Below are 27336 nucleotides of genomic sequence, written 5' to 3'. Positions count from 1 at the left end.
AGTATGCACCACCGAAACTGGTATTTCGTGAATGTGGAACATGTAGTCAAGAAATCTGGCAATGCGCACAAGGACTACCTACCGGTACCTGCTCACTCTGGAAGAGGCTTGTACTACCACCGTACTCCAAGGTAACGACCGCCACTATTAGGAATGATAGACTAGTGCAATGCAGGGCCATGCAACTCGCATTGAGGCGGTCCGTGGTGAATTGCACTGAGTAGGTTTTCTAGTCTGCGATTCCTTGCAAGATCAAACAGAACACAACGTCTATTGCAATTATACCGTCGCGCAATATACGACAAAGTTTAGCTGCGATCGCAATTCTTGGGCAAGTCCCACGTCTTGGGCGCCACAAACTCCTTGAGCGCAAGCGGCACCGGGATCGGACCGAGACCGTCGTTCAGCTTCTTCTCGATCGCCGACACCGACGTCAAGTACTCGTCCAACTTGCCGAGGTTGGCCTGGTTGGGGAAGTACCACGAAATGATCTTGTCGTTGCCCGCATCGTCCTTGGTCAAAACCACCTTCCACCAGAAATCCGGCGTCTTGACACCCCACTTGTCGACAAAAATGTCGTTGGAGGCGTCCGTGTAGACAACACCACCGTACGTCGTGATCGGGTGCAGGTCGCGGTAGCAGTCTTCCATTTCCTCGGTCTTTTGCCAGATGCCCTGGTTGAAGGTCGAGATCTGCGGGAGGATGTTGGTCATGTAGTGGGCCTCGCGGATCGTGGTCTCGTTGGCGTCCATGTGGTTGGAGGCGACGAGGTGGCCGCGGTCGTAGCCGTTGCCGTACGAGCTCGTGGCCTTTTGCTGCTTGCAGCTCGGCGGGAGGTTCGGGTCCTGGTAATAGCCGCTCGGACGCTTGGCCTTGCCGTTGTCAAAGCCGAGCGAGTACGTCCAGCGGTCGGGGGAGGCGGCTTCGCAGTCGAACGTGAGCTCGTACCCGAGGTACTTGATGGTGCGGTCCGTCGTGCACGCGGTGGAGGCAAAGGCCGTCGAGGCGACGGCGAGGCAGGCAATGGCAGTGCGCATGGCGAATCGAATTGAACAATGGTGATGGAAATGTTGACTCTTTTCGTGGATGTGCTGCGATGGTGCACACAACCTGAATCTGAGCCGCCCATAGATTCGCGCCTTGGATGCTTTACACAGCGCGAGTAATAACATAGGACTCGTGAACCCAGCCCTTCAACCCTTCAACTGGAGGTGCTTTTCTGCATCCTTCGAGCTCTTTCAGGGTGTAAACAAGGCGAGAAAAGGCTGGCGACGGCAGCTCATGATGGTTGAGTCCCTTCAGTCAGTGGCGAGAGGGAATCGAGGTGGTTGACAAAGCCCTGAAGCTGCGCAGGTCGCAACTGGCTGTCGTCCGCCGCAAAGCAAGAGTGGGATGGAGAGTGGAATATCAATCTGAGAATCGTCGTGGGGCCTGCGCGGAGTGGTATATGTGTGGCATCTCATACCTTCAAGCGCTTTGATTGGTCGACCATCGAAAGATGACGAGCCATTCGCGTCTCTGCAGCTCGGTTGCTTTGGTTGCGCTCGCCGATGAACGCGATTACCAGGAGCTACAAACTGATCTACAAAGAACTTGTGATACTATACATACTTGGTGCGAATATTCACCTCATCGAGAGCTCGCATATCGAATCTCACAGAGCCAAAATGCGCCCATGCGACAGAATTATGGCTCCAGCCGCTTGAAGTTGCTTCCTGCACTTAGGTGCGCCTCCAACGACGGTGGGTCGTAGGGCTGGGGTAAGAATGCCACGCACAGTACCGGTACTGTACCGCACGTCCTCTGTCAGCAGACCGAAAGCGGTAGCGATGATGCTTTTACAATTGAAGCGATTTACATCATTAAGGTGCATTAACGTCTTTGAGGACAGTGGCGCAATTGTCCACCTACTTCCACGAATCGCGCGGAAGGAGGCCGACACGCTTGAGATCGTTGAAAATTAATTCACTGCGAATGCCCACGTTGGGGCAGTTAATGAAGCCGCCGTGGTGCAGCGCGACGACCAAGTTGTCCCGGACCCCGAGGATCGGTGATCCGGACGCCATGGGCAGCGTGTCGAGATGGTAGAGAGCCTGTGTGGCCGTGAACGGACCTCGGAGCTGCGCGATGCCGTCGCCGTTCTTGTTGCTAATGCGCTTTCCATACGCGTTCGGGTGCTCGACAATATAGATCGGCTCGAGCAGCGTCGGGCCGCGCGCGCGCAACCGAAGGTAGTTGTATTTCTGCGCTACCCACGCGTCGAGCTTGACAATCGTATAGTCCAAGAACGAGCTCGTGTACACAAACTGGACGCTGCCCGAGTAGATTTCGCCCGGGCACGCGAGCTGGCTCTTGCAGTAATCGGTGCCCGGCGGTGGGCACTTGGTGGCTTGGGCCTTGAACTCGAAGCGCGTGCCGGCCGCGTCCGCCGCCGATTTGATGCAGTGGTTGTTTGTGACAAAGTGGCCTTGGTTGCCGAGGAGCCAGCCCGTGCAGCCTGCGAGTGACCCGCCGCGGTTGATGACGAGGCGCGCGACGGCTTGCGCGTTGCGCCAAATGCCGGGCGAGCCCTCAAAGCAAGCCGCCTCCATCGTCACGTCCTTGGGCCCGCACTGGGCCTCGACGCCTTCGCCGGGCACGGCTGTAATCATATAGTCGATGTGGAAGCCCGCGCAGGCGCCACCGCGGTTCGGGTTGAAGATGCCCGTGTACAGCGAGAGCGTAATCGTGCGGTTAAAGATCGGGGTCGCGTTGAAGCTCGCGCCATGCGGGATGTGCTGGCCATAGTAGAAAATGTCTTTGCGCGTGCCATTTTCGAACCCCGAGAGCACGAGGTAGTCGGTCGGCGGCAAGGAGAAGGAGGCAAAATGCAGTTGGATGAGTGTCGAGGCTTCGGGGCCCGTGATGGTTTGGACGAACGCAGCGTCCGTGCAGAGCGACCGGGGCTGGTACGGGTACGGTGTCGACGCGTTGCAGCCGAGTGCGAGGTTGAGCGTCGTCGCACCCGCCGCGAGGGCCGCAACGCTCGCTACCACAAGCGTTCGAAGCATGTAATCGAAAAGTGATCAACTTGCGAGCGTCCTAGCGATCTATATGGTCGGTGCTATCAATAGACGCAAATCCGAGCACGTTCGCCGGAGACGGTCATGGGCGTTGCCGAGACGCCAGCACGGTTCAACCCTCCGCTAGAGAGATGTACGAGGTGATACATCAGCCGTCCTTTCCCTTTAAAAGGAGTGTACCAATCAACGAAAACGAGCACTGAATCGCAAGTACATTGATCCAAGGAAATACTCATGTCCGTGATTGAACGTTCATAGCCAAGTAGAGCTCCGTTTGGAGGGAAAATCTCTCGTTGGCTCTGGTTGCAGACCGACTTGAACGCGCGCCATCACATCCAAGACAGGGTCGCCTTGGAAATGCTTCACTCGATGGTGCTGCCTGTGAAAAAGTTGAGAACGCGTTGGGCGAGCGAGCTGCGCTTTCGCTTCTGGCGCGACGTGCTGGTGGTCACCGTCGCGTTGCTGGGCTTTGGTGTCGGCTTGACAAAGACGACCGCGCAGCTCTCGACGCTATAGACGTGACTGCGTGGCACGGACGGATCTAAGACGCTGGATTGGAAGCGGATGCGGTACGTCTTGGTCTCTGCTTCCTCCACGACGCCCGCAAAGTACTTGGGGCTCCCGCACAGCCGCGCCATGACACGATGGCCCATAGGCAGCCGTGCGTCGCCGCCTTCTTCGGGCCTAGAATATAGCGTGAGGTCATTTCGTCAATCGCCTGCATGGGTTTGATTGCGCACCCAAGCATCGATTTCGAGTACGAAATGAGGTTGCCACAGCGCTGCAGCGTCGCGTCAGGGAGGCTCGTGACGTCGGTCACCGGAATCTGCGTGACGCGCTCGCCATAGTCAAAGACAACATCGCAGAACCCGTCGGACATGCTTTGTATGTGCCCCGAGCAGTAGCGCAAATAGCGCGGACTGTACGCTGCGACGAGCTGCCCGACGACGAGCGCGACGGCGGCGGCGCTGCGCTGCGCCTCGAGCTGCTTGAGCTGCATTTCGTGCACGCTGGGTTCAATCTCGATCACGTCGCGGCTTATCTACATACACAATCTGTCGGAACACGACGATGCATGGTTTCACAAACACTGTAGACGCAGATGCCGTCGAGGAATTGCAGGTCGAACGTGCCGTTGCCGTTGTCGCGGGTCACGGTGCACGGCTGGACGTTCTTCAAGAGAGGGTGCTTGGTGAGGACGCGGAAGCCCGTGAGAATGACGCGGTCGTCAACCGTCAAGTGCATGTCTTGGACCATCGCGAGGAGCTCGTCCGTCACATCTTGGTCGGCGGCGGCACTCAGATCTTTGATGTCGACTTTGGCATCGACGTCCTTCTCGTCGTACTGCACGATGGCCGTGCCGTTGGTGTGGAGGCCCATAAAGTACCCATATCGTCGCTCCAACGGGTCCCGGTACGTCACCTGCACGCGAGACTCAGGCTCTCTTGATCGATAGATCAACGAACCATGACGCGGGCGCCGAGGTCGAGGCGCACCATGCCATCGAGCAAGAGAAAATTCCGTGTTGACGAGGGTCGAATGGCTTCGATACCGGGCTTGCGTCGGACTTTGGGTCGTAGTAAATGGTGTGGCACCGCTAAAACATGCAGGTCAAATGTGAATTCGGGGCTGAAAACGCATGGACGTCAACCTCGTTGGATGGTCGACGACGTCTTGTGAAGGCGAATGTCGTACGTGCCGTTGTGCAAGTCGCGGCGAATCGTGGCCGTGACCGGGTCGGCAACCGGCGCCGAGTCGGACATCGAGTTGCGCTTCCGCACGCTCGGCACCATGAGGTTGCGGCTCTCGGTTTTGAGTAGCGCGGGCTTGCCGTGGATGTCCATCAAGACGACGTGGTCACCGACGCGGAACCAGGCGACCATGGCCTTGCACGCGCTAAGCTGCGTAGCGACCTCGTCGTCGTCAGGGCGCGTCGAGGCGAGCGCGTCCAAGGTCCGAATCATCTCCAAGAGCTTGGTCTGGTCTACACCACATATACATTGTGGACAAGTTGTCGTTTTCGATGCCTATACTTTTCTGAAATGTCGATTGCACGTCCGGACGCGACCCAAACCGAGCAAAGAGGTAGTCGGTCCAGTGGTGTTCGCCCAAGGGCAGCTACACCGAGCGTAATGCGACATAGTACTATATCAACACGGCGAATGTTTACCTCTTGCTTGGCGAAAGTCTCGTCGAGACGGCAGGGGCGATAATGCGTTGGTGGGTACGACCGGTTGCTCGAGGCGGCTACCTTTCGGGTATTTTCGTCGGCCTCGGACGACCCAACGCTGAGCGCCGAGCTCCGTGCGGCTTGAACCATTCGAGATGGCATTTTGCGTGGAAAGGCCAGCGATCGCTTCCGCCGCGCATGCACCTCGGACGAGACCAGCACAACGCTCCTGGCCCGTAGACCGGATTTTCGAGCGAGTAGCGCCCGGGAGGAGGGGTCACTGGCGAGTAGGGCCATTGCAGCACCGGGCGCGCGACGCGGCGCGTTGTTGCACGTGCTGTCGAGTGTCCGTTTTCGCATCGCATACGGGGCGTCATCGGGTGTCGGCGGGTGCTCGGGTGGGCCTACTGCGTCCACGCAGGTCGTTTGCGATGTCGCGGACGACGCCGTCAGGAGCAAGGTGCCGACGCCGCGCGGGCTGGGCCCATCCGGAAGCATCGCTTCCGAGGGCGTGGGCGCGTCGTTCATAGAGTGAGCTAAGTATAGCAAAGTGGCGCGAACGGGCTCTCAAACGACATGTATATTTTTGACATGGTTTTTTCTCGACAACGAGTCACGACGACCCACTTCAACAAGAACGGATCACGAGCTCTTACAAGCTACTAAGTACACTGACACTACAATTGCACGCGTACGAGAGCGGGAACGACAAAGCCTGTTGGAATCCATGGTTGGAAACCCACCGTGGATTCAACCACACCCACGCCTCCCTCAAGTATTTGTGAAAAGTGGGGGAATATTGATCGCCGCTGTTCATAGCTAGAGATTGTGTATGTAGTAAGAGCAATATGCTAACCAAATGAGAAGGCATCGTTTAGCAGAGCATTGGATTTTTGTCGTTAAAAAGTTTTGGTACACGTCGATATGTCTAGTCGTGCTCAACCGTGAAGCCCCGTTGAACCAAAGGACACCCAGTCGAAACGGAGCTTCTCGATGCCATGGGCGTGGTACGCATCCACGTCTACGACGGCAGATTCATCGCTCCAGATTCATGTACCGGTATCTTGTGCTGGAGGCAGCGTAATGCGCAAGTGCAAGTGCAACATAGCACTCGAAGGTCAACTTCGCTATTATGTCTCTCTGATTGGACCATGCTTCGATACCGAAGTTCGTAGGAATCTTGAACTAATAGGCCAGTTCGCGTTGTTTGTTGACAGAGAGACGCCATAGACCCATTGGCAAGATGGCAGCAACAGTCGTGGGCTGCGAGCTGGCCCTTCTCGTGAGCCTCGCCCTCGCTGCCGCCTACGTGTGGTTCCTCTTCTACGTCCAATCCACGCAGCGCAAGGCGTGCCGCGTCCTCCCGATGACAGCAGTCCATCCAAGCACGGGCCTGCGCCGCCGTCGCCGGCGTTGCGCTGTCGAGCTCATTGCACAATGCCACGGCGTCACAGCGGCCGTTGGCTGCTCGTAGCGCACGATAGTTGTTAGATAGAGTTGCCCGAACAATAGATGTGTTTTAAGGACGCCGCAAGGGTCAAAAGCTGCGAAGGAAAAAACAATTCTTCCAAAACCGTCCGCACGCAGCGTCGATGCGAGCCTCCAAGCGCGACCGCCACGTAACATTTCTCGACAACGTAGCAAATACTGCCCTCGTCCAACGCTCTTCCTCACACAAGCGTCCTCCTCGACGATAGGGCCACGTTGACGACGACGACGACGACCTGCCCGACCGTGAGTGCTGGCTGTCGCGGGCGCTTGCGTTGTCTGGCATCGCACTCGTCCTGCTCTTCATTGTAAAGGTCGCGGTGGAATTTCGCCTCATTGACGCCCTATCGGCCGAGCAACGACTTCGTCACGTCAACAACGGCGCCATCGTCGACTAGATCGTCGAGCAGTACCCTACACGAAACACAAAGACAATAGTACGCTGCTACTACACCTATTACTCATTTTCCTGCCATCAACCTAATAAAGTGAGCGATAAGACGCCTCCATGACACGCAGTCCAAACGTGAGGGCACAGGTTGGGAGGGTACATGTACATTGACTGTGTAGTATTGGATCGCAAAATCGATCAAGACAAAACCAACGTCCCGAACGCTGGGCGTTTGAACAATATGGAAAGCTAGCTGGTCACTCGATATATGATATTGCACATGTGTTGGCATCACACGAGACGTGTAATTTGCACGTCACGAACGCACTGCGAGCGAGACAAGATCCATTCCCTTGGTCCAAGGGTGTGTTGGCAGCAAACAACGACTCTTGCATACGTATACAAATATATATTGTAGCATTCCACGGCACTTGGCTCGCGGCAAAGGTCCAGGAGAAGGCGGCACGAGTGCTTGTGGTCGGGGGCCGACCTCTTCGTCGCACGAGGCGCTGCCAGCTCATCGCGGTCGCAGCTCGTTCTGGCCAATCCCAACTTGGCGCGCCGTGATTGGCCCACACGCTTCTCACTTCAATATAATGTGTGAAACCGTCACTTCACATACTCAAGTCGAGTCAAAACGTGTCACAGCCGACAGGAATTAAAAACCATCCGGATCGCCGCGGCTTCGTATCCGGAAGTCCCACGAACGTGGCTGGCCTTCATTCGATTTTCGCCTCGAACCGCGCGTTCTGATTGGTCCCATAATAATTTGGCCCCACGCGTCCGATTTAATGGAAAATCTTTATTCGCACTTGGTTGTTGTATGCAAGAACACGACATTGAATAAAAGGCACCAGCGCGGCCGAGGATTTCCAGTGCAATTTTTTGAGCATTTGCTGGACGTCAGAGCAGGAGGAAGCAGCATGAGCCTCGAGTACCTCTTGGACGTCGCGATCCAGTTTGAGCAGCAGACGGACCGCGTGACCAAGCTCGAGCGCCACCAGCAGTGCGCCGCCCAGGCCGAGCCGACGCCGACGCCGCCCGCCGCCGCGACTCTCTACGCTGACACCAACCACCTCGTCAAGCACTTTGACACGCGCGAGTACACGCACATCCAAGCCGCACCGTTCCATCCGTTCTTGTTGCCGCCGACGGGTGCCATGTTTGGCCTCGACCCGAAGAAGGCCGCGGAGGCCGGCGGGTACCTGGCGCCGTTCCTGCTCTCGCACAAGGCCGAGGCGGCGCGGCGGCGGCAGGTTGCGATCGAGCGGCGCAACGCCAAGCGCAACATTGTACCGCGCCACGCAGCGTCCGAGGCCGCGGCCGCCGTGTGCATTGACCGCAATAAGACCAAGAACCGCATCTCGGCCGCGTCATACCGCGAGAACCGTGACAAGCGCGTGCACTTTATCGAGCACGAGATCCAGCTGCTCCAGAAGGAGCACCCGGGCCTCCAGTCCAAGGACTGGGTGCCCATGAAGAAGTCCAAGAGTGCGATCCGCGACGGCGAGTCCAAAGAAGAGTACCGGAAGCGCACGAACCGCGAGTCGGCTGCCGATTCGCGCTACCAGCAGCAGCAAAAGCTGCAATATTTAACCCGCGAGCTCGCCCGGCTCCGCGCTGTGGTCCACGTCGGCGACGCGGCCAAAAGACGGAGCTGCCATTGACGCCCACATCAATGTCGTCGCCCATCGAGGAGCAATAGCCTATTTATGAGCCAGCAATAGACCCAAAGCTTGCGCTCCTCGTCAAAATGGACCTAGTCCGTCGTTGTCTTTGCTAACATCCCTCAGCTTTTCTCGCACGTTCTCGTGTCCTCTCGACTCTACTCCTCCAACGCGCAGCCCGTGTCCAGTACATCGCGTGCAAGGCCGAGGGCGCGTGAGGCCAGCGTTTGCGGTGACGTGGCGGCGTCAGCGCATCGCCGCTTCGATCCCGCATGCCACGTCACTACCAACAAGAGAAACAAGATGGGAGACGTATCTTGCATTCTCCTCCAGCGATAGAAGCCCTATACGTCGCACACCCGCACAACCACGACACAGTATCCACGCGTCGTGTCCTCCGCCCCGCCACCTCCCGCCACCATGTCTAGGGCGCTAGCTTCGCACCAAAGACGATCCATTTCAATCTAGCACAGCCCGACGATCTTAGCACCCTTTGACACCCCTAGATGGATATATATATACCAACTGGTCGACCTACTTGGGCAAACAGCGGCGGTCGCGTAAGCGCGTTGGTCGAGCGAGGGTGCTAAAGGGGCGTGCACTTAGCCATTCCGGTTCGAAAGATAGCGGCGCGATCTTGGCATACAAAACCCGATATGTTTTGGAACGGCTCGTGATTGGTCCGTTTTCTCGAAGCTCGAAGCTGTCGTCTTATTTTCGATTTGGACCAGCAGCAATGGGCGGCGCCGAGTCGATTCCGGTTCAGCCCGAGGGCGCGCGCCTCAAGAAGATTTACTTGCACTTCGAGGAAGGCGACGAGGCCCACCACCTGACGCTCAAGCTCACGATCCCGTCCAAGTGGGCGGGCGCGACCGTCGACCGCTTGAAGGAGGTACGCGGCGACATGGCGGCGCGGATGGCTCACGTGCAGCCCTAGTTTTTCTCGAAACGTACAACGAGAAGCGGCCCAACAACAAGGTAGACGCGAGCGAGTACCACCTCGAGCGCAGCGAAGGCCGCGTGCTGCGCGGCGACGAGACCATCCACGACACGATCAAGAGCCGCGACGACGTCTACGTCAAGCTCGGTAGGCGCACAGGCTAAGGTTGTGGCTCATAAGATGGCTAGGCCCATCGACGTTCAAGCACAAGAAGGATGCAGCCGATGGTACGTGCTGCGTATGCATAGAAAAAGGCCATGGCTCATGAATACATTGCAGAGGAGCGCGAGAAGGAAGTGCCCAAGGAGCTCGTCCAGTGCAAGAACTTCGGCTGCCGGGAAAAGTTCGTCGACAGTGAGAACCACGGCCTCGCGTGTCGCCATCACAAGGCACCGCCGACGTTCCATGACACGAAGAAGGGCTGGTCCTGCTGCTCGTCCAAGATGGTCTACGACTGGGATGACTTTGAAAAGATTGAGCCGTGCGCGGTTGGCTTCCACAGCGCCGTTGGCAACCAAGCGCCGGTTGTTGCCGAGACGCCGGCGCGCGCCCCCGTGCCGGTCGTTGCCGCGCCGGCTGCGCCCGTCAAGTCGATCGACGACTACAACAAGTCCAACCCGACCGCGGTCACGTCAATCTCGTCGATCACAGCCAAGTACGTCCACATAAGTCGCGCAAACTTTCTCATCGTACCTAGGCCCGTGGCCCCCAAGCGCACGGACGGGAAGGCGAAATGCGTCAACTATGGTTGCCAAGTCGAGTACTTTGTCGATATCAACGACGACAAGTCGTGCGCTCACCACGCCGGCGCGCCCGTCTTCCACGACAGCGGCAAGTACTGGAGCTGCTGCCCGAAGGACGTCAAGTACGACTTTGACGAGTTTTTGAAAGTGCCCGGCTGCGTCGTCTCGGCCCACAAGGATGTGCGCGACTAACCAAATGCGCGCCGAATATATAAAACGCGAGCTCGATGCCCTTTTGCGTGGTGCATGTTGTGTGGACAAGGGAGACGTGTACGGTCAATGTACTATATAGGTGGTACGCTGCTGCGAACACGCGGGGGTGGTAGCTCGGCACAAGATTGCATCTACTCCTACAAGTACAACAGAGGATTGGAGATTCCTACTGCAGTACCAATATGGACTTGAAGACGTGGTGACCCGGCAAAAGGGTGCTGGATGGATGAGACTCGAAGGAGGACTGACGCGCGAAGGAGCGGAATTCGTAAGCTCGAGCTCCAAGTTCGAGGCGATACCGATTCCAGGAAAGAGTCCGCGACCACGGTGGCGGACCAGAGCTCTACAGTTGTAGCAGTGACTGCTGGGTCATAATACGAACACCACAACAACGCTTGGACCGATCTAGCTGCGCCATTTTACTGTAGCGGCCGAGACGAGACAAGCCCTTGACACGCTCCTGAAGTAGGCATCCTTCTATTGACAAACGAAGCTTACACGGCGATGCCATAGCTCTCGTTGGAACCCGTCGAGGTCTGCGTCGGAAGTGTCTGCGGCGGGAGCAGGGCCGACGTTTCGCTGGCCTGCGCGGGCGGCGGCGGCCCCACTTGGCGGTTGACCTTGAGCTTCCGCGGCTTGCTGCCGTAGAGCGAGCACGTCTCGACGTCGGGTGTCATCGGCGTCTTGGGCGCGGGCGTGAGCATCGCGACGTCGTCGGCCGTGAAGAGGCCCCAGCAGTGCAATTGGCTTCGGACGAGCGTCGTGAGCTCGTCTTCGAGCTGCTTCATGCGCTCTTCGAGGTCAATGTCGTTGGCGTCCGTGCCGAACGGGCACTCGATCTCGTTGGCGACCGTGTCGGCGACGAGAAGCACCATGCCCCAGAGGAAGACCCACCCGGGCGTGTAAAATAAGGACGTGTCGACGATCACGACCGTGTAGAGCACGAGGTACATGTAGATGCAAAAGTTGAGGTACTGGCAGTAGTTGAACGGGATCGGGATGTTAGACGTGTTGAAGACGCGGCCGTGGATCATCGGCAGCTGCGTCACCATGTTGTTCATGGTCGTCATCTGCGGCGGGTTCAAGTAGTTCTTGGAAGCCGCCGCCTGCACGACGCGTCGGATCCAGAGCTCAATGACCGCCGACCGCGCGCGGTTGGTCGCCGCCGACGCGCTTGAGAAGCGCTTGGACTGGCGCGACGTATAGATGGCGCCGCACGCATTGAGCTCGTTGAGCTCGTTCGGCGAGAGCCAGCCCGCGGACTGGAGCTCGGGCAACGCGTCGTGTTCGCGGCAGTCGTGGAAGACGAGCGACGTGTAGATGAGCGTGAGCCGGCGAAAGTCCCCGAGCATCTCCTTCTTCTCGAGGAGCTCGGTGCTATCGTCCGACTTGGTCAAGAAGGACGCGAACGTCGACACGACGGACCGCGCCGTTTGCGTAAAGAGCGTAATGTCGCCAAGGCCCGACTTCCACTGCTGGAACGCCGAGTTGAGGCGGAACGAGATGAGGAGGCCAATGAACGTGTTGGCGATGATGTGCAGATCCTTGAGCGCGATCGACGTGTTGAGGCCGTCAAAGTCCGTGGGAAAAAAGTGCTGGAAGGTCGCCACGATGAGCGCAAAGCACGCCATCGAGAAGGCCTGGACCGGCGCCGTGCCCACGAACGGCGAGCCCGTCCACGTCGTGAGGATCGAGACGATGTCCCGCGTGTTGTAGTAGATCATATTGCGGCTTGTTTGTGGCTCTGCAAATTGCAATCTGGACAGGCCATGCCGCAAAGGCCACGTATCCGGACGCGCGTATCCGAACCACGGCGCATCCAATTGCCCTAAACAGTACTACCATCTGATATTCTTATCGCGGGGTCTTGGGTCATTCTTCCGTGCCCATGCTCTCTGGTTGTACTTCGTATCGCCGTGGGGCCCGAGCGTACCCGCGGCAGTAGTAGAAGAGGACATTGCAGTGACGACGAGACGCCTTTGGTATGCTGCGTCGCTGTGTACAACGAGCCTCGTCGTCGAGTCGCAAGCCGCGTCGTTGGGTTGATACACACGCGGGCGAAACACCGCGAGCAAGTATCAACTTGATACAACATTCCATTACAACGCCCTAAAACACGTCGATGCGTGTCATTGCTTCGTCGATAGTACGAAGGTTTACCGCGCACAAGGGCACGCGTGGCATGCAGGACGACGACGACCATGCATGTACTTGAATGTGCGAATTCCAGCACAATCCTTGGCAATAGAAACGACACGATGTCGAGTTGCCTTGGTCACTCTACAGTACGCTCTGCATTGCACTTCGCTGACTGCCTGCAGCCGTGGACAGCCTTGGCTTAGCAAGGAATTTTCCGCATCTCGGGCGAACCTATTGGTCTTGCCCGCCGACCTGGCCCCTGGGCTGGCCACTAGCGCTGGACGCCTTGCACCGTGCCCACATGAAAGCTCCAAGGAAGCCTCAGCGTTAGGCGCATCTGATGGGCGCCTGTACGCCGAACGCCGAGAGCGATGCGCGCTCAAGAGAATGCAACACAATCGGCGAAGAGCATGATCTTCCAAGACCAAGCTCGTGTCAACTTTCAGAGAGAAGGTAGACAACCATGTACAGAGCCTAAAAGCCGGGAATGAGGATCTCGCCGACGCGGCAGGAGTCCTCCTTGAGCACTTGGCGCGAGCAGTCGGTGGCGTTCGTTGGCTGGTTGTCCTTGTCCTTGCCCAAGCACGTGTACACTTGCGAGAGCCTTTGGTTCTTGCACTGGAGCACGACCTTCTTCGGGCCACCGTACGCGTCGCGGATCGCGCTCGTCGAGACGACCTTGCCGACGCTCTTGGAGATAAAGTCGGGCGTGCCCTGCGTCTTCATGCGCTCGATCGCGCTCTGGAAGAACGTCACTTGATCGAGACCACTGCACGTGCCATGGCGCGTCCACTCGTGGTTCCAAAACCTACGACGGCCATATGGCATCATGGCCCATTCAGAGAGGCGTACGAGTCGTAGTCGGTCGTGTTGATCGCGACCTTGACGTTGGGCCAAAACTTTTCGAGCGTGTCTTGGCCGATCGCTTTGCGCACGCGCTGCATGTCCAGCGGCTCTTTGGTGCAGTAGCCCGGGTGGGGCCCTTCGTTCTTCTCGGGCCAGAGGCCATGCACGGTAAAGTGCGTCTTCCAGTACGGATTCGGCTCCTTGCAGCCTACAGCATGACTCCTGAGCACGTCTTGGCCTCGAGAGAGATGCGAGACCGGGGTACGGCTGCTGGTAGCAGAACGAGGGCTGCCACGAGTGCGCAAAGACATAGTAGTCGAACTGCGTCGCCTCGTGCTGGAAGAGTCGCTCGTCGTGGTGCCACACGAGCGGGCCATCGGCGGCCATCGCGGCCACGGCCAGCCCCAGGATCAGTGCTGGCTGCATGTTCGGTTGCAATCCAAAATAAGATTCGGTATATCCGGACAAAAGTCGCTTGGCCAATCAGCATGGCTCGTGACGTGGCAAGCGGAGCGGGCAGCGTATCTTGAAGCGGCAGCATGGCAGACGGCCGATGTTGCTTGGACCCCACAGTTCTGCAGCCATGACATTGAGAGCTTGTTGAATGAGAGGCCTTCTCTTGTATCGCGGACAATAGCGGTACCCCATTGAAGCCCACGATACCAGTTGAGCAGCACACCCAGCTTGGCGCCGCCTTGACGTGCAAATGTAGTTGATCGCGTGGACACCCGACGCAACGTAGGAAATGGGAAAATGGGGCTCTCTCCGGGACTGGAACCCGGGTATACTTGGTGATGAAACAGTGTCTATACCGCTAGACTAAAAGATGTCGACTAGAACCCTGCCTTCTTGACTCAGCACATCTTGGTGTTGGTGCGGCTTGTGCTGAGGTCACTGTGACGCACGACCGAGACCGTGTTGTCATGGTTGATTCTTAACCGGTGCTGCAATACACATGCCCCAAAACTCAATCATGTTTAACCTGAACGAGCGTCATGCAAGACCCAGAGAATCTACTTGTGGACGCAAAAGAGCAACGAAAGGCAGTACAACGACAGCATCAACCCATCGCGTTATCCTGCGATCGGGTGCGCGACGTCTTGGTCCTCACTGAGCTCTGGGCGTGCTTCCTGCGCGAGTAGTTGCTGTACAAGGCGTTCGAGCCGGTCGACTTGGTCGCGAAGCTGCTGGATCTCGACCGTATTGGAAGCGCAGCTCGTGCATCGAGCGGCGCCTTTGGCGCGCGGCCGCGGTCGCCCCGTTTCGCGCCGAACAACATAGCCCCGCCATCGCGCCTGCGGCTCGCATTTTGAAACGGAACTGGAACGCGCGGCTACAAGTACCTGCAACATGCGGATGCCCTTGTGCGCTGACATGTGGCAAAGACGCTCGAGTTGATGCTGCGACGCATGCACCGTCCTCCACAACGTCGTCATGGCCTCGTCTTGGATACGAAGCTGGCGCTCAAGTGCGGCCACGTGCCGGCTCGTGGCAAACAGGGTTCGGAGCACACCGCGTCGGCCCACGTGCTGCCTATGCTGCATTGAAACGAGCGCTTTGAACGGTATCGAACCGCGTACCACATGCCAATCGTGCGGGCACGAAAGCCGCGCCAGCATCGCTGCCGGTATTCCATGAGTCGACGCGTCGGTCGAGCGACATGATACCTGAAGGCAAATGGCAGACCGGTGGTGCGTCCGCACGCGGTAAAAGCGACGTCGAACGATCCAGCCTCGGAGCATGCGCTAGAGATACGACGGTACACGATGCCTGTGACCATGGTGCGTAGTACTTGAAGCACTTGGGCATAGACATGAAAGATGCGCTTGTCGGGATCGATGCGCCGCCACACCGTGCAATACGACGAGACGGGCTCGACGATACTCGCAACGACAACAAGGCCGCGCCGTCGTCGCGGATGCTGCCGCCGACTGCGGTAGCCACGAAAGTACTTCTAAACACACACCGTCGTTCACGGCTGGTACGACGACGCCTATAGTACTTGAATACACACTGCGCTCTTGTCTCGGAGCCGCTGCTCGCGCTTGATCCAGACCTAATTCGCGGTAGACAATCTGTCCATGATACGCCAGATGCGTACTTTGGCGTACTTGCGAAGCGTACGCACGTGGTCGTGGAGCGTCTGCACTTGCTGTTGCAGCGGCGCGTCGTCGAGGGGTGTCACAAAGACGCTGGTTTGAACGAGTGCCGGTTCGTCCATCGGCACTTCGCTTGCGTACGAGTACTTGGGTAGCGACAATGTCTCGGACGGTGGGCTCGGCTCGGTGCGCTCGATGGGCCGTGGTGGCGGAAGCGAAGGCTCCTCGTGGTATGCATCGGCGCGGAGCCGTGCGCGGTCCCGGTCGTCTTGGTCGCGACGGTCCTGGAGCATCTGTTTCCACAGCTGCAGCTTGACAGTACGGTCCGACACGTCCGAGCTCTCGGTGTTGGTCGGCGGCGGGTCGGGGCTGCGTGCAAGTCCATCCAGGAGCCGCAATGCGGGAAAGATGTCACTTAGAAACGCTGCGGCGGTCGGGTTGTGCAGTACGCAGCGGTTGCCAGCCAGGTCGATCGAGTGCAGTTGACTGTACTTGCCAGCGCACGAGTCGAAGCACCCGAGCTACATCATCTTTTGCTTGTAAATCTCGACAGCTTGATGTCGTACGTGGTCGATTTGGTTGAAAGCAAGCTTGAGCTGGCGCAGGCTCGTCGGGAGGCTCATGTGCAGCGTTCGCGTCACACTTAGTTGGTTGTCGTTGAGGTTAAGCGTCTAGGACCGCATGATATTGCACCTCGTACGACAGCGGATGCAACCTCGAGGTAGCCGAGGTGACGGAGACTCGGCCACGTGGCAATGTGGTTGACCGACGCATTCACATAGACAAGGCCCGTATGACACGTGAGGCCATCGATATCGGTCAGGTTGTTGTCCGACACGTTGATGTATTGCAGCGAACTCATCTGGTCGAGCCCCGAAAGCGACGAAAGGTTGTTGCGAGAAAGGTTGAGCGTCGAGAGTAGCTGAAGCGACTCGATGCCCGCGAGGTGCGTGAGCTTGTTGCACGAGAGATCGACCTGGACAGATATGGATGGATGTACGTCGATATCGGGTGCTCGTACCTGCTGGAGGTGCACGAGGCGCCCGAGGCCGTGGAGCGCATGGATGCGGTTGGACGCGAGCGAGATCGAGTAGATGTCGATGGGAATGGATTCGGGCACGGTCGCGTACCCTTCTTCCGACAAGTCCAGCTGCACGGGCCCGTCCATCATGCTTCTTCGAACGCTATGCGTCTCGCCACAAACCAAAAGATATGGGTCACCATCGCCGCGATGCCATTGGCTGAAAACCACCAATCGTTGCGTGGCACCCAGACAGCGCAGGGTTACGGCCACCGCGCCACTGCAGAAAGGAAGCACCACATACAGCAAGGACGAAGACCGTGCTACGCAAGCAGAACCTTCTGGCGCGCGCCAACTGCATTGAAGTGCATTCACATTGCACCAAAAGAGGTCCGTACTCTACGATCTTATCGAGCTTATTTCAGCACCCGGAACCCGGCAAGAGAGAAGACGCCTGCGCCACGCGGGGTCGCCAGAAGGTTCGCGTTGAAGTCGACGGTGGCGTGAGGTGATATCGCGGCGTGACACTTGACACGAGGTTGCTGTCGTGTAACGCGACGCGACGTGCAGAGCAGGGCCCATGGCAAGCAGGCCGTATGCGCGTACCGGTAGGACGGACTTCCCTTCTTGCAAGATACGCATGCGGGTGCAATAGCCTATTGCATAGCACCATCACCCACGTCTGGTCGCGACGAAGATCATTCTCGTCGTCAAGCCACGCGGGTGCTTCCAGATCCGAGTTCGTTGGCTACTCGTTGCCAGCGGCTTAGTCGCTTGCATGTACGAGTTCCGAGAAGTACTATCTAACAGAATACATATCTGCCAGCATATCTGCTAGCGTAGGTTGGTGGGAAGTGGTGAGATCACTGGTCACGGCGCGTCGCGATGCACTGGTGTCCTAATAGTACTAGTATGCGTGGTCGTGTGGCTGAGCTGGTGGCGAATCTTCTCCTCTTATTTTCGGCACGTGCCGCAGCAGTCGCATGTCGCAGAAGGGGCCAAGGCGCACTGACCATTTGGTGGCGCTGTTGGACGCTCTCGAAAACCAGGTGGCAAAGCCGGCGCTTAGGTCGGTCGTTTCCATATCACAATTCTGCCTCGGAGGCCAACGATGCAGCAGAACGTGGCATCTGCCTCGCCGACCGCCGTGGGGTCGCCCAGCTCGTCGGCGGCCAATGCTGTCCGCCGGGCGCCGGTGACCGAGACGCCGCTCCTGCACCTTACCGACGGCGAGAAGCGCGAGTACGCGACGACCGGCCACCGCGTCTGCGCCGAGCTCATCAAGCTCGCGGCCCTCACGCGCGAGGCCAAGGTGCGCTCGACGACGCGGGACGCAGCCTTTTGCCGACAGACATCGACGCTCAGCAGCGTGCCATCGCTGCAGGCGTACATTGACCGCGTGCACCCGACGATCTTCGACAGCCTCGACGCGACCATGCACGTGTGCACGATCGAGGACGCGGACGATGGCAACCACCACCACATTCGCCTCCAGTGGGGCTTGATCCACGTGCCGTGGGGCCACGACCGCGAGTTCACCTACCTCGAGGTCCAGCGCATCTTTGTGGACGCGAATGGCTGCCGCGGCTACGCGCGGTGCCTCTACTCGGTCCCGCTCTCGATCCAGCTCACGCCCGTCAAACGGCTCCTCGGCACGCTGTACCACTCGGGCATTGTCGTGAAAGAGACGTCAACGCCCGGCGTCTTGGAAGAGGTGGTCCTTATCAACATGGCGCTCCAGGGCCACGTCCCGATGTGGATGACCACCATAGTGGCCAAGAGTCTGCTCAAGCGCACGTGCCAGCTGCAACGCGCGCTCGTCGGGCGACCCTCGACGCGCCGGGTGTCGATTTGGACCGAGACGACGACGACAGGCGATGCGAGTACAACCAAGACGCTCTGCAAGCGCTGCACCAAGCCGCTCCCTTGGTTTCGCCTCAAAGCCAAATGCGCCGTCTGCCTCGAGGTATTCGTCGATATCGGCGTGTGCATAGCGCTCATGAGCATGGGTGTAGATGGTCTGCCGCGACTGCTCGACGCACTGGGACATTCTCTGGAACAAGTCGGACCGCGTTTGCAGGCTCTGCCACGGCCACGTCCTCTCGATGCAAGCCAAGACGGCCGCCGCCCACGCCCTGTAACTCACACACTCCTATAACTTATCGCACGACAACTATCACTTAAATGTGGCGACAAAAACGGGCGCGGTGGTAGCTGCGGTGTAGCACTCCTGCGTAGGGTGGCTGCGCCATGTTGAAGTGAGTAGCGCGACGTCCTCATACAAAATGTGCAGCCGGCAGGGGCGAGCCTCCGTTTGCAGTTCGTTTGTGTCAGCGCAGAACAATGGAGAGCTGGCGACCTTGGGGACGTGCGAAGAGGCGAGTTGGCGACAGCATGAAGAACGTACGAGTGGCAGTCTGCGACAGTACTATGCATACTGGCGATCTTCAATCGAGCGCCCTTCTTGCGTGCGAGCTCTCTAGGTGCGAAGACACTGCCGTGAACATGGACGATTGGCACGCGGCGTATTGTCGGTGAACCCATGCCACCACAAGGCACACGAAAGCCAAGACGTCCGATGGGATAGTATACTATTATACTATCCGATCAGCAATCCGATACCAATATCCTGTACAGTACCGTACTGCAGAACGAGTGATCAAGCGATCAAGGGCGCGCAGCAGTCCAAGATCCCAATGCAAGAACCATATCCGGATTAAAATCCGGATAGACCACGCCACGGTGCGGCCGTGGAGGTGGGTCAGCGCCGCCGAGCGACCGAAAATCCTCCTCGCTCAGAATTGGCTCATGGATAAACACGACTTTGGGTATCCCAACGCACCACGCCGCGCTGCCATACGGTCCCTACAACCAAAGCTACGAGCATTCAAAGCGTCAAGAGTCGCGCTGGTCAAGCCAGTGCGCCCCGTGTCTTGCGCCAAGACTATTTATGACCGTGCTAGAACGCTTACGCTCTCGGCAATAGCACCTCACCCATGACTGTCGTCCCTCCAGCCATGGACGCAGCCTCCACGAGCTGCATGCCGTGTTCAAATAGGCGTCGCTGGCCATGGTATTCAGCACTGTTGCTGTCCATTCTGAGAGCAATCTCCAGTTGTATCGATTTTTTTTGGCTCAGAGAAGGCTGCGTCGCCTGGCCTCTCTGCGCCGTGGCGGTGGCTCGGGATGTTTGGCGCGGAATTGGCCGCTCGCTCCATCGGCGCGATTTTTGGTGGGGTTGCTGCACGTGGATTGGCTGAAAAGAAATGTGTATTTCAATGCAAATCGTGCACGGTTTATTAAAAAGTGCGTCCCGTTGCCATATGCTTTGTATGTAACTGGATCGTATTTTTATTGCGTCGAGGATTGAAATCCATGGCACCTATTTTGACCAATCACGCACAACGTGAAGGTTGCAGAAGACAACGCACAGATCCAAACGCCCACCATGGTCGCACGCCGAGCCGCGCGGTCGACCGAGCCGGCGCCCGCGGCCGCCCCACGCCCAGCTCGACCCGCGCGACGCGCCCAAGCCACCGCGATCATCGAGGTCTCGTCGAGCTCCGATGAAGATGGCGACGATGACATGGAAGAGGCAGCAAGCGAAGAGGCAGCAAGCGAAGACGACAAGCCGCTGTCGCCACCTCGCCGTGGCCGGGCCGCGCGCAAGCCGGCTCCCATCTCGCACCTTGAGATGATGCCGTCGCCAGCCGACGACGAGAGCGAGGACGACAAGCCGATATCGCCGCCTCGCCGTGGCCGCGCAGCCCGCAAACCCACGCCCGTCGTGGACGTCAAGATCAAGCCGCCAGCCGACGACAAGAGCGAAGACGACAAGCCGATCTCGCCGCCTCGTCGCGGGCGCGCCGCTCGGAAGCGCGAGCCGGTGTCGGACCTCGAGATCAAGCCGACGCCCGCCAAGAAGCGGCGTGTTGCAGCCACGAAGAAGACGATCGTCGAGTCGGACGGGTCGGACATGGACGACGTGTCGTGGGCCAACGCGCCCAAGCTGCCGGCCAAGGGCAAGGGAAAGAAGAAGGTCGTCGTTGCACGCAAGGTGCGCACGCTCAAGGAGAGCAGCGACAGCGACTTCAACGCGTCGTCGGACGCCAGCAGTGACGCTATCCCGGCCGCACCCCCGTACGCACACGTGCTTGCACTGGAAACGAACGTCGACTCATTCTGCATGGACTAGCATCGACTCGGACGACGACAAGCCAATTCGGCCGGCGGGGTCGCCCCTCAAGGTCAAGGCGGCCGCGAAGGCGTCACCTGCCGCCAAACCCGCAGCCCCCCGACGCCGTCCAGCGCCAAAGAAGAAGGAAGCAAAGGCGTCGTCCACAGACCCCGACGACGCTGCACGTCCCGAAAACGCCGAAGCCGCCCCCGCCGACCCCGTGTACCCGATCTACAAGGCGTGCTACGCCACAAGCGGCCGCGCGCGCGTGCGTTGCCTCGCTTCGATCGACTCGGTCTCAGCCCATGTGTAGTGCAAGACGTGCGAGAAGACGCTCGAGAAGGACGAGCTCGTGATCTCGGTGACGCTCGAGCACTCGCGGTTTGGCATCAACAGCTACTACAAGGTGGTGTACTTCGTCTTCAACACATGAATCTTCCTACCCTCGATCGATGCATGTAGCACGTGGCCTGCTCGTTGCTCGGCGACGGGATCCCGCTCGTCGGACTCGCCGCGCTCTCCAAGAACGACGAGGCCAAGATGGTGGCGCTCATGGCCGCCAACCGCGCAGCCGGCCTCGACGACGAGCGCATCGCGCTGCGCGAAGAAGACTTTATCAAGCGCGAGATCCTCCCGGGCAAGCTGCCCGTGGCGACGCTCACCGCCAGCTTGCTGCCATACCAGCAAGAAGGCCTTGCGTGGTACGATGTCGACGCCTGTCCATATGCCGCATCCTTATGCGGCTGCTAGGATGGTCAACCAAGAGGCCAGCGCATACCGCGGCGGCATCTTGGCCGACGAGATGGGCATGGGCAAGACGGTCCAAGCCATCGCGTGCATGCTCGAGCAAATCCGGCTGGAGAAGAATGACCCGATGTTGCAAGCCAACGGTCTCTTGCCGGGCGGTACGCTCATTGTGTGCCCCGTCGTGGCGTGCATGCAGGTAGACGACGACTTGATATCGCTGGCGATGACGATGATGCGGCTAGTGGCGATCCGAAATCGAGCGCTTTGTGGCCAAGGACACGCTGCGTGTGCTCATCCACCACGGCCCAAAGCGGGCCAAGCTCGCGGCCGAGCTCGCCATGTACGACGTGGTCTTGACGACCTTTTCGATCGTCGAAAGTGAAGGTACAAGTCTCTCTGGAGCGACGCTTGAGCATGGGCGCAGGACGCAAGATTCTGGGGGCGGATAAGGAGCCGTGTGCGTACTGCGGCAAGCTCTTTCTGCCCGAGAAGCTCGTGCTGCACAACAAGTACATTTGCGGCCCGAACGCGCGCAAGACGTCCAAGCAAGCCAAGCAGCAGCGCGTACGACTATTCGAGTCGTCGACGGGATTCAACTCATGCGCACCAACCAGGGCAAAGCAGCGAAGGACAAAGCCAAGTCGTTTAAAGACGCGAAAAACGACGATGACGACGTCGACGACGACGACGATGACGATGACGCGTCGTCCGAAGACGAGGCGCCGAAGAAGACACCAGTGAAAAAAGTTGCGGCCAAGAAACCGGTCAAGCAAGGGTCGTCGCCGCTGCACGAGGTTGCGTGGGCCCGCATCATCCTCGACGAGGCCCACTACATCAAAGTACGACCGACGCCTTCTACGCAAGACACGACGACGTGATGGGGTGTGTAGGATCGTCGATGCAGCACGGCGCGGTCCGTGTTCAAGCTCACGTCCAAGTTCAAGTGGTGTCTCACAGGTACGCCCTTGTCTGGTGCATCGAAGCGTGCTACCTGATGCACCCAGGCACGCCGCTCCAGAACCGCATTGGCGAGCTCTTTTCGCTGATTCGGTTCCTGCAAGTGCACCCGTTTGCCTACTACCACTGCGCGCAGTGCGCGTGCGAGCAGATTGATTTCCAGTACGAGGTCCGGTCGTATCTCGCACCATGCTTATGGGTGGTGGGGTGTAGGATGAAGGGCGGGCACTGCAGCCTGTGCAGCCACTCGTCGATGCAGCACTACTCGTCGTTCAACAAGAAGATCCTCAACCCGATCCAAGCCTACGGGTATGTGGCCGAAGGCAAAGTGGCGATGCTGCGACTTCAGAACGATCTCTTGCGCCATGTACGTCGTTTGTGTCGATGTCTTGTGTGTTCAATGGGATGTTAAAGTGAGGGTGTTGCTAGGTGTTGCTGCGCCGGACCAAGCAGAGCCGCGCCGACGACATTAGTTTGCCGCCCAAGCTCATTGTCGTGCGCCGGGACGCTATGGACGAGCGTGAGAAAGACTTTTACGAGGTTCAAAGCTTTGACACGACTCGACGCCTTATGTTGTGTGATTGCGTAGAGCATTTATACGCAGAGCAAGGCGCAGTTCAACACGTACGTCTCGGCCGGCACGCTGCTCAACAACTATGCGCACATTTTCGACCTCTTGATTCGGTTGCGGCAAGCGGTCGACCACCCGTACCTCGTACGCGACGACCAGAAGGCAAATTTGATTGACCACGTGCTTCGTAGGTCATTTACTCCAAGATCAACCCGGCGCTGCAGCTGCCAACGCCGGAGCAGCCGGTGAAGAAGGATCTGCCGCTCTCGGTCGACGTGAACGACGACGACGATGATGCTGCGGCCGCGCCGAGCTGCGAGTTTTGCCACGAAGAGGCCGAGGACCCGGTGCGCGCGGCCTGCACGCACACGTTTTGCAAGTCGTGCGTTGAAGAGTACATGGCGTCGCTGCTCATGAGTGCGTACATCTTGTGACGTGGGCGCCACTTCGTCTCATGCGTTGCCGCTAGACGCGAAGGCGCTCTGCCCGACGTGCGAAGAGCCGCTGACGGTCGACCTCGCGCCGCCCGAGGTGCCACTGGAAGAGTTGATTGACGTGGCGTCGCCGCGCAGCGTGGACGTCTCGCTCAAGAAGTCGCGCGGGAAGGCGAGTTTGCTCTCGAAGCTGCCGCAGCTGAGCGACTTTCAGAGCAGGTACTTGGACGACACGTATGTTTGGCGTCGAACTGATGTTGGATGGTAGCACCAAGATCGAGGCGCTCATGGAGGAGATCCACCGCATGCAAGAGTCGGACCCGTCGGCCAAGGGGATTGTGTTTTCCCAGTTTGTCAACATGCTCGACCTGATCGAACACCGCCTCGAGCTGGCGGGCATTCGCTGCGTCAAGCTCTCGGGCAGCATGCCCATGGCCCTGCGCGACAAGCTGCTCTCGCTCTTTCGAGACGACCCGAAGCTCACGATCTTCCTCATCAGTCTCAAGGCCGGTGGCGTCGCGCTCAACCTCACGGTCGCGTCCCAGTACGTGCCATTGCAGCTGTACCGTCAGCAAGACTCTTGCTTTGTCTAGCATCTTTCTCATGGATCCGTGGTGGAACCCGGCAGCCGAGCACCAAGCGATCGACCGCACGCACCGTCTCGGGCAGTTTAAGCCCATTCGCGCGACACGGTTCATTGTCGCCAACACGATTGAGGACCGCATCTTGAAGCTGCAGGTGCGTCTATGACAACGCGCGTCGTATGTTGACGCTGATTGCGTAGGAGAAAAAGCAGCTGGTGTTTGAAGGCACCGTTGGCTCGAGCACGGCTGCGCTCGGGCGTCTCACGGTCGAAGACCTCCGCTTCCTCTTCCATTAGTTAAAGGTTTCATGCGTAATGGATGGATTGTTTGCATGCTCGGTTATCTGTCTTGCTTCGTTTCTGGCCCTTGAGCAAGCGTCGGACGCTGTGGGCGTAGCTTCAGCTCTCTCTGGTCGACGACTTGCTTGATGTCGCAGTGCCGCATCGCTGGTAAGCGTCTGTGGCCCATCCCGTCCGTCGTCGGTGGTAGACAAGGGAACATGGCATTTTTTTTAAAATTGCGCTTGTTTGTCACATATGGCTACAGTCGAGAAGGTACTCGGAGACCTTGAGATGCAATCGCCTCGTCGCCATTTAGTCCTACGCGCTCGATCTCTCTTGCCCAGTGGCTTCTGCGATGCGACTCGGTCGAGCATTTTGTAGGGGTAGGGTAGGGTTGGGGTCACGGCGCCGTTTCGCTGGAAACGGGAGACGCATGCCCGCCGAGGTACTCGTCTCGGCGGGGCCGCCTTGCTACGCATCATCGTCATCGTCACCCAACACTTTGTGTAGGACGCGACCTTTAGCATTCGCGATGGCTACCACCTACGCGCCCTCAATGAGCAGCACGCGGCGAATGTCGACAAGGCGTGTTTTCCCGAGCTGCTTCGGTCGACGCCGCGGGCGGCCGTGAGCGTCAAGGCCCCCGACGTGCGCGTTGGGGAAGCGACAACGCTGGACGCCACGTCGCCGCTCGAGGCCTGGCTCGTCTTTCGTCACCGCGACCTCGTACCTTGACAACGACGTCGTTGCTAAACGACTCGGTTCGTCATTTTCCCATGGGTAGGTGGCGCGAAGCAACCAAGAGGTGACGCCAGCATCGCCATCTCCACCACGCCACTATGCACTGCCACGGCAGCCGTGTCGACCAGTGAAGCTCCAGCCAAAGACGCAGCTACGGTATTTGCCGCATTTGTTGCTGTCGCCGAGGACGAGTCGAACCCCGCCACTTGTACCGACCGCGTAACTCCTCAACGTCAACTCGAACGCTTGACGGAGGCCGCAGCGTAGACCGGAAGTGGAGCCCAAGCGGTACGAGACCGAGACCAGTCGCTTCCGCATGCGCACAACGATCAAAGCCTCGCGCACGTCGACGCTCTCGGCTCGGATCGTGCAGCTTATGCTGGCGCCAGAGGCCCTCGCCGACGTCGAGGCGGCTGCGCGCAAGCACCGAGCATGCGACCGCGTCACCACCAACAAGCAGCTGGTCGTGACGCCTGTGCCGCCCGAGGCCCGCGTGGTTGGTCGCTGTGATCTACGACAAGTTGTCCACTGGACGACATCTAGGAGCGCAGCGAAACGCTGCAACTGCGGCGCAAAGCACAGGTGGCGCGATACTTCCAGCACCAAGAGACGATGCGGCAAGCGACCGAGCGCAGCGTCGATCGCTGGGGCGCGCGACGGCGCCAGGAAAAGGCCAACCACCTCCGGCATGCCCGCGCCAAGCGTGTCTTGGTCAGTGTCTTGGTTGCTCTCGCCGCTTCCAAGCTGCGCGAGCGCTTCAAGGTAACCTATGCAACCTGCCAGGTAGTGAAGCGACGTGGGTAGGCGATCGAGCCCTCGATCAAGATGGCCCAGATGGTGCACGCATGCCGGAAGATTCAAGCGTTCTGGCGCGCCAAAACACACGCCATGTCCATGTCGCATGCTGCCGAGGCGGTGGTGCGGATCCAGCGCTTCATCCTCAGCCGCATCGGCACGTACCGGAATCACTGCAAGCGCCGCGCCGTCGTCGTCCTCATCACGAGTCTACGCGAGTGCCATGACGCCAAGTTCCGACGCGTTCGTTTACCTTGTCCATTTGCATCCGTCGATCCACGATGGAATGTAGGCCATGTTCAAGTACCGGCAATCGGTGCGGCAGTTCCAGGCCATGTGGCGCAGCTGGGCCGTCATCACCGACGCCCGCATCAAGCTGCTTTTGCTCCTTTGGAACAAGGTCGAGAAGAAGCTCCACGGTATGGTCCCCGTCAGTAGTACACATTGAGTATGCATGTGGTGTCTCCTCTAATAGCAGCGTCCGAGTCGCGCGAAAAGTCGCCGGGACCGGTAGCCGCAGCAACACCATCGCCCTTTCCCCATCACGCGTAGGGGCATGTGGACCATCACCGCCGAAGCAACCTGTCGGGGCGCCATAGTGCATGCGGTGCCGCAAGTTGAGAAGTCGCGAGAGGATTGCCGACGATTTTCGTAGGGCCCCCGTCGAGTGCCGGCACGAAGAAAGTGGTCCATGCCGTCAAGCTGCTCGGGCACTTGAGTGTGTTGAACGTCGTCATGTCGCCAGAGGACGAAGCGCAAAAGGCCACGCAGCATGCAGCTCGCGTTCCCCTCGCGTGCGTCGACGACCTCGCGTCTCCACTCTCATGCATTTTGTTGTGGACAGCTTGAAAGTGAGTTTGCTCAAGGCGCTCCTCTCGACCAAGCGGCACGAGTTTTTGAATCGCCGCGAGCAGCTACGGTCCGTCTCCATGTGGACAACTTGTCTACAATTATGATGGACTAGGGCGGCGTGGGAGAAGGACCGCGACGAGCGCCGGCGACGGGGCTTTGGCATGGACGTCTCGTCCGTGCTCGTGTTTGATAGCCTCCGGTATGGGAAAGCGCAATTTCTGCTGCTGCAGCACGTTCGCGACGCCGACATTGCAGGTCCATGCGGTCTTTACGGCCACGAAAAAATGACAGAATGTGCGTAGAGCTCATTGCGCAAGCCGAGAGCATCCACGCCCAGTCTCGGTCGTCGATGCCGTCTCGTCTCGATGCACGGCTGTTTTAACGATTTTATCTCAATCTCAATGTGCCTAACGCGCTC

General features: G+C 58.8%; 12 protein-coding genes across 12 annotated transcripts; 6 read left to right on the top strand and 6 right to left on the bottom strand.

Annotated features, from left to right (window-relative positions):
• Nucleotides 1-308: 308 nt before the first annotated feature.
• SPRG_08127 (DNA/RNA non-specific endonuclease) lies at nucleotides 309-1076 on the bottom strand (the record flags this gene model as incomplete). Its single annotated transcript, XM_012347092.1, has 1 exon — nucleotides 309-1076. Exon 1 carries the CDS (start codon nucleotides 1035-1037, stop codon nucleotides 309-311), a length of 729 nt encoding a protein of 242 aa, XP_012202482.1. The 5' UTR covers nucleotides 1038-1076.
• Nucleotides 1077-1907: 831 nt separating this feature from the next.
• Nucleotides 1908-3050, bottom strand: SPRG_08126 (hypothetical protein; the record flags this gene model as incomplete). The annotated part of the gene is made up of 1 exon (XM_012347091.1): nucleotides 1908-3050. One exon carries the CDS (start codon nucleotides 3048-3050, stop codon nucleotides 1908-1910), a length of 1143 nt encoding a protein of 380 aa, XP_012202481.1.
• Nucleotides 3051-3357: 307 nt separating this feature from the next.
• On the bottom strand, nucleotides 3358-5779 carry SPRG_08125 (hypothetical protein). Its single transcript, XM_012347090.1, has 7 exons — nucleotides 5233-5779; nucleotides 5096-5180; nucleotides 4714-5046; nucleotides 4529-4659; nucleotides 4152-4484; nucleotides 3803-4104; nucleotides 3358-3746 (listed from the first exon to the last, which is right to left on the bottom strand). Exons 1-7 carry the CDS (start codon nucleotides 5758-5760, stop codon nucleotides 3425-3427), a joined length of 2034 nt encoding a protein of 677 aa, XP_012202480.1. The 5' UTR covers nucleotides 5761-5779; the 3' UTR covers nucleotides 3358-3424.
• Nucleotides 5780-6475: 696 nt separating this feature from the next.
• On the top strand, nucleotides 6476-7118 carry SPRG_08124 (hypothetical protein; the record flags this gene model as incomplete). Its single annotated transcript, XM_012347089.1, has 2 exons — nucleotides 6476-6691; nucleotides 6930-7118. 2 exons carry the CDS (start codon nucleotides 6476-6478, stop codon nucleotides 7116-7118), a joined length of 405 nt encoding a protein of 134 aa, XP_012202479.1.
• Nucleotides 7119-7996: 878 nt separating this feature from the next.
• On the top strand, nucleotides 7997-8913 carry SPRG_08123 (hypothetical protein). The gene has a single exon (XM_012347088.1). It carries the CDS (start codon nucleotides 8035-8037, stop codon nucleotides 8776-8778), a length of 744 nt encoding a protein of 247 aa, XP_012202478.1. The 5' UTR covers nucleotides 7997-8034; the 3' UTR covers nucleotides 8779-8913.
• Nucleotides 8914-9514: 601 nt separating this feature from the next.
• Nucleotides 9515-10653, top strand: SPRG_08122 (hypothetical protein; the record flags this gene model as incomplete). Its single annotated transcript, XM_012347087.1, has 5 exons — nucleotides 9515-9670; nucleotides 9739-9865; nucleotides 9907-9945; nucleotides 9998-10373; nucleotides 10416-10653. The coding sequence occupies 5 exons, from the start codon at nucleotides 9515-9517 to the stop codon at nucleotides 10651-10653; spliced, it is 936 nt and encodes a 311-aa protein (XP_012202477.1).
• Nucleotides 10654-11129: 476 nt separating this feature from the next.
• SPRG_08121 (hypothetical protein) lies at nucleotides 11130-12433 on the bottom strand. The gene has a single exon (XM_012347086.1). The coding sequence runs from the start codon at nucleotides 12396-12398 to the stop codon at nucleotides 11169-11171; it is 1230 nt and encodes a 409-aa protein (XP_012202476.1). The 5' UTR covers nucleotides 12399-12433; the 3' UTR covers nucleotides 11130-11168.
• Nucleotides 12434-13211: 778 nt separating this feature from the next.
• SPRG_08120 (ribonuclease T2 family protein) lies at nucleotides 13212-14099 on the bottom strand. Its single transcript, XM_012347085.1, has 3 exons — nucleotides 13917-14099; nucleotides 13666-13867; nucleotides 13212-13621 (listed from the first exon to the last, which is right to left on the bottom strand). The coding sequence occupies exons 1-3, from the start codon at nucleotides 14083-14085 to the stop codon at nucleotides 13288-13290; spliced, it is 705 nt and encodes a 234-aa protein (XP_012202475.1). The 5' UTR covers nucleotides 14086-14099; the 3' UTR covers nucleotides 13212-13287.
• A 1616-nt stretch (nucleotides 14100-15715) lies between these two features.
• Nucleotides 15716-16931, bottom strand: SPRG_08119 (hypothetical protein; the record flags this gene model as incomplete). Its single annotated transcript, XM_012347084.1, has 4 exons — nucleotides 15716-16279; nucleotides 16325-16429; nucleotides 16474-16734; nucleotides 16780-16931. Coding segments are annotated over 4 exons (1082 nt in total), but the record flags the coding sequence as incomplete, so codon positions are not given.
• Nucleotides 16932-17871: 940 nt separating this feature from the next.
• Nucleotides 17872-18970, top strand: SPRG_08118 (hypothetical protein). Its single transcript, XM_012347083.1, has 2 exons — nucleotides 17872-18745; nucleotides 18795-18970. The coding sequence occupies exons 1-2, from the start codon at nucleotides 17891-17893 to the stop codon at nucleotides 18918-18920; spliced, it is 981 nt and encodes a 326-aa protein (XP_012202473.1). The 5' UTR covers nucleotides 17872-17890; the 3' UTR covers nucleotides 18921-18970.
• A 1257-nt stretch (nucleotides 18971-20227) lies between these two features.
• SPRG_20587 (hypothetical protein) lies at nucleotides 20228-24588 on the top strand (the record flags this gene model as incomplete). Its single annotated transcript, XM_012347141.1, has 18 exons — nucleotides 20228-20919; nucleotides 20975-21224; nucleotides 21270-21362; nucleotides 21419-21657; nucleotides 21707-21899; nucleotides 21946-22087; nucleotides 22128-22267; nucleotides 22318-22542; nucleotides 22594-22660; nucleotides 22708-22822; nucleotides 22874-23027; nucleotides 23090-23200; nucleotides 23250-23375; nucleotides 23423-23648; nucleotides 23701-23884; nucleotides 23934-24209; nucleotides 24259-24403; nucleotides 24450-24588. 18 exons carry the CDS (start codon nucleotides 20228-20230, stop codon nucleotides 24543-24545), a joined length of 3474 nt encoding a protein of 1157 aa, XP_012202531.1. The 3' UTR covers nucleotides 24546-24588.
• A 375-nt stretch (nucleotides 24589-24963) lies between these two features.
• SPRG_22216 (hypothetical protein) lies at nucleotides 24964-27300 on the top strand (the record flags this gene model as incomplete). The annotated part of the gene is made up of 13 exons (XM_012347146.1): nucleotides 24964-24975; nucleotides 25041-25256; nucleotides 25315-25490; nucleotides 25539-25767; nucleotides 25815-26033; nucleotides 26076-26309; nucleotides 26359-26485; nucleotides 26542-26576; nucleotides 26619-26673; nucleotides 26722-26860; nucleotides 26911-26985; nucleotides 27031-27173; nucleotides 27221-27300. 13 exons carry the CDS (start codon nucleotides 24964-24966, stop codon nucleotides 27298-27300), a joined length of 1740 nt encoding a protein of 579 aa, XP_012202536.1.
• Nucleotides 27301-27336: the final 36 nt, after the last annotated feature.

This window comes from Saprolegnia parasitica, assembly GCF_000151545.1.
Source record: "Saprolegnia parasitica CBS 223.65 unplaced genomic scaffold supercont2.33, whole genome shotgun sequence".
NCBI classification, from domain to species: Eukaryota; Oomycota; class Saprolegniomycetes; order Saprolegniales; family Saprolegniaceae; genus Saprolegnia; species Saprolegnia parasitica.
This window is presented reverse-complemented; position numbering and strand designations above follow the sequence as displayed.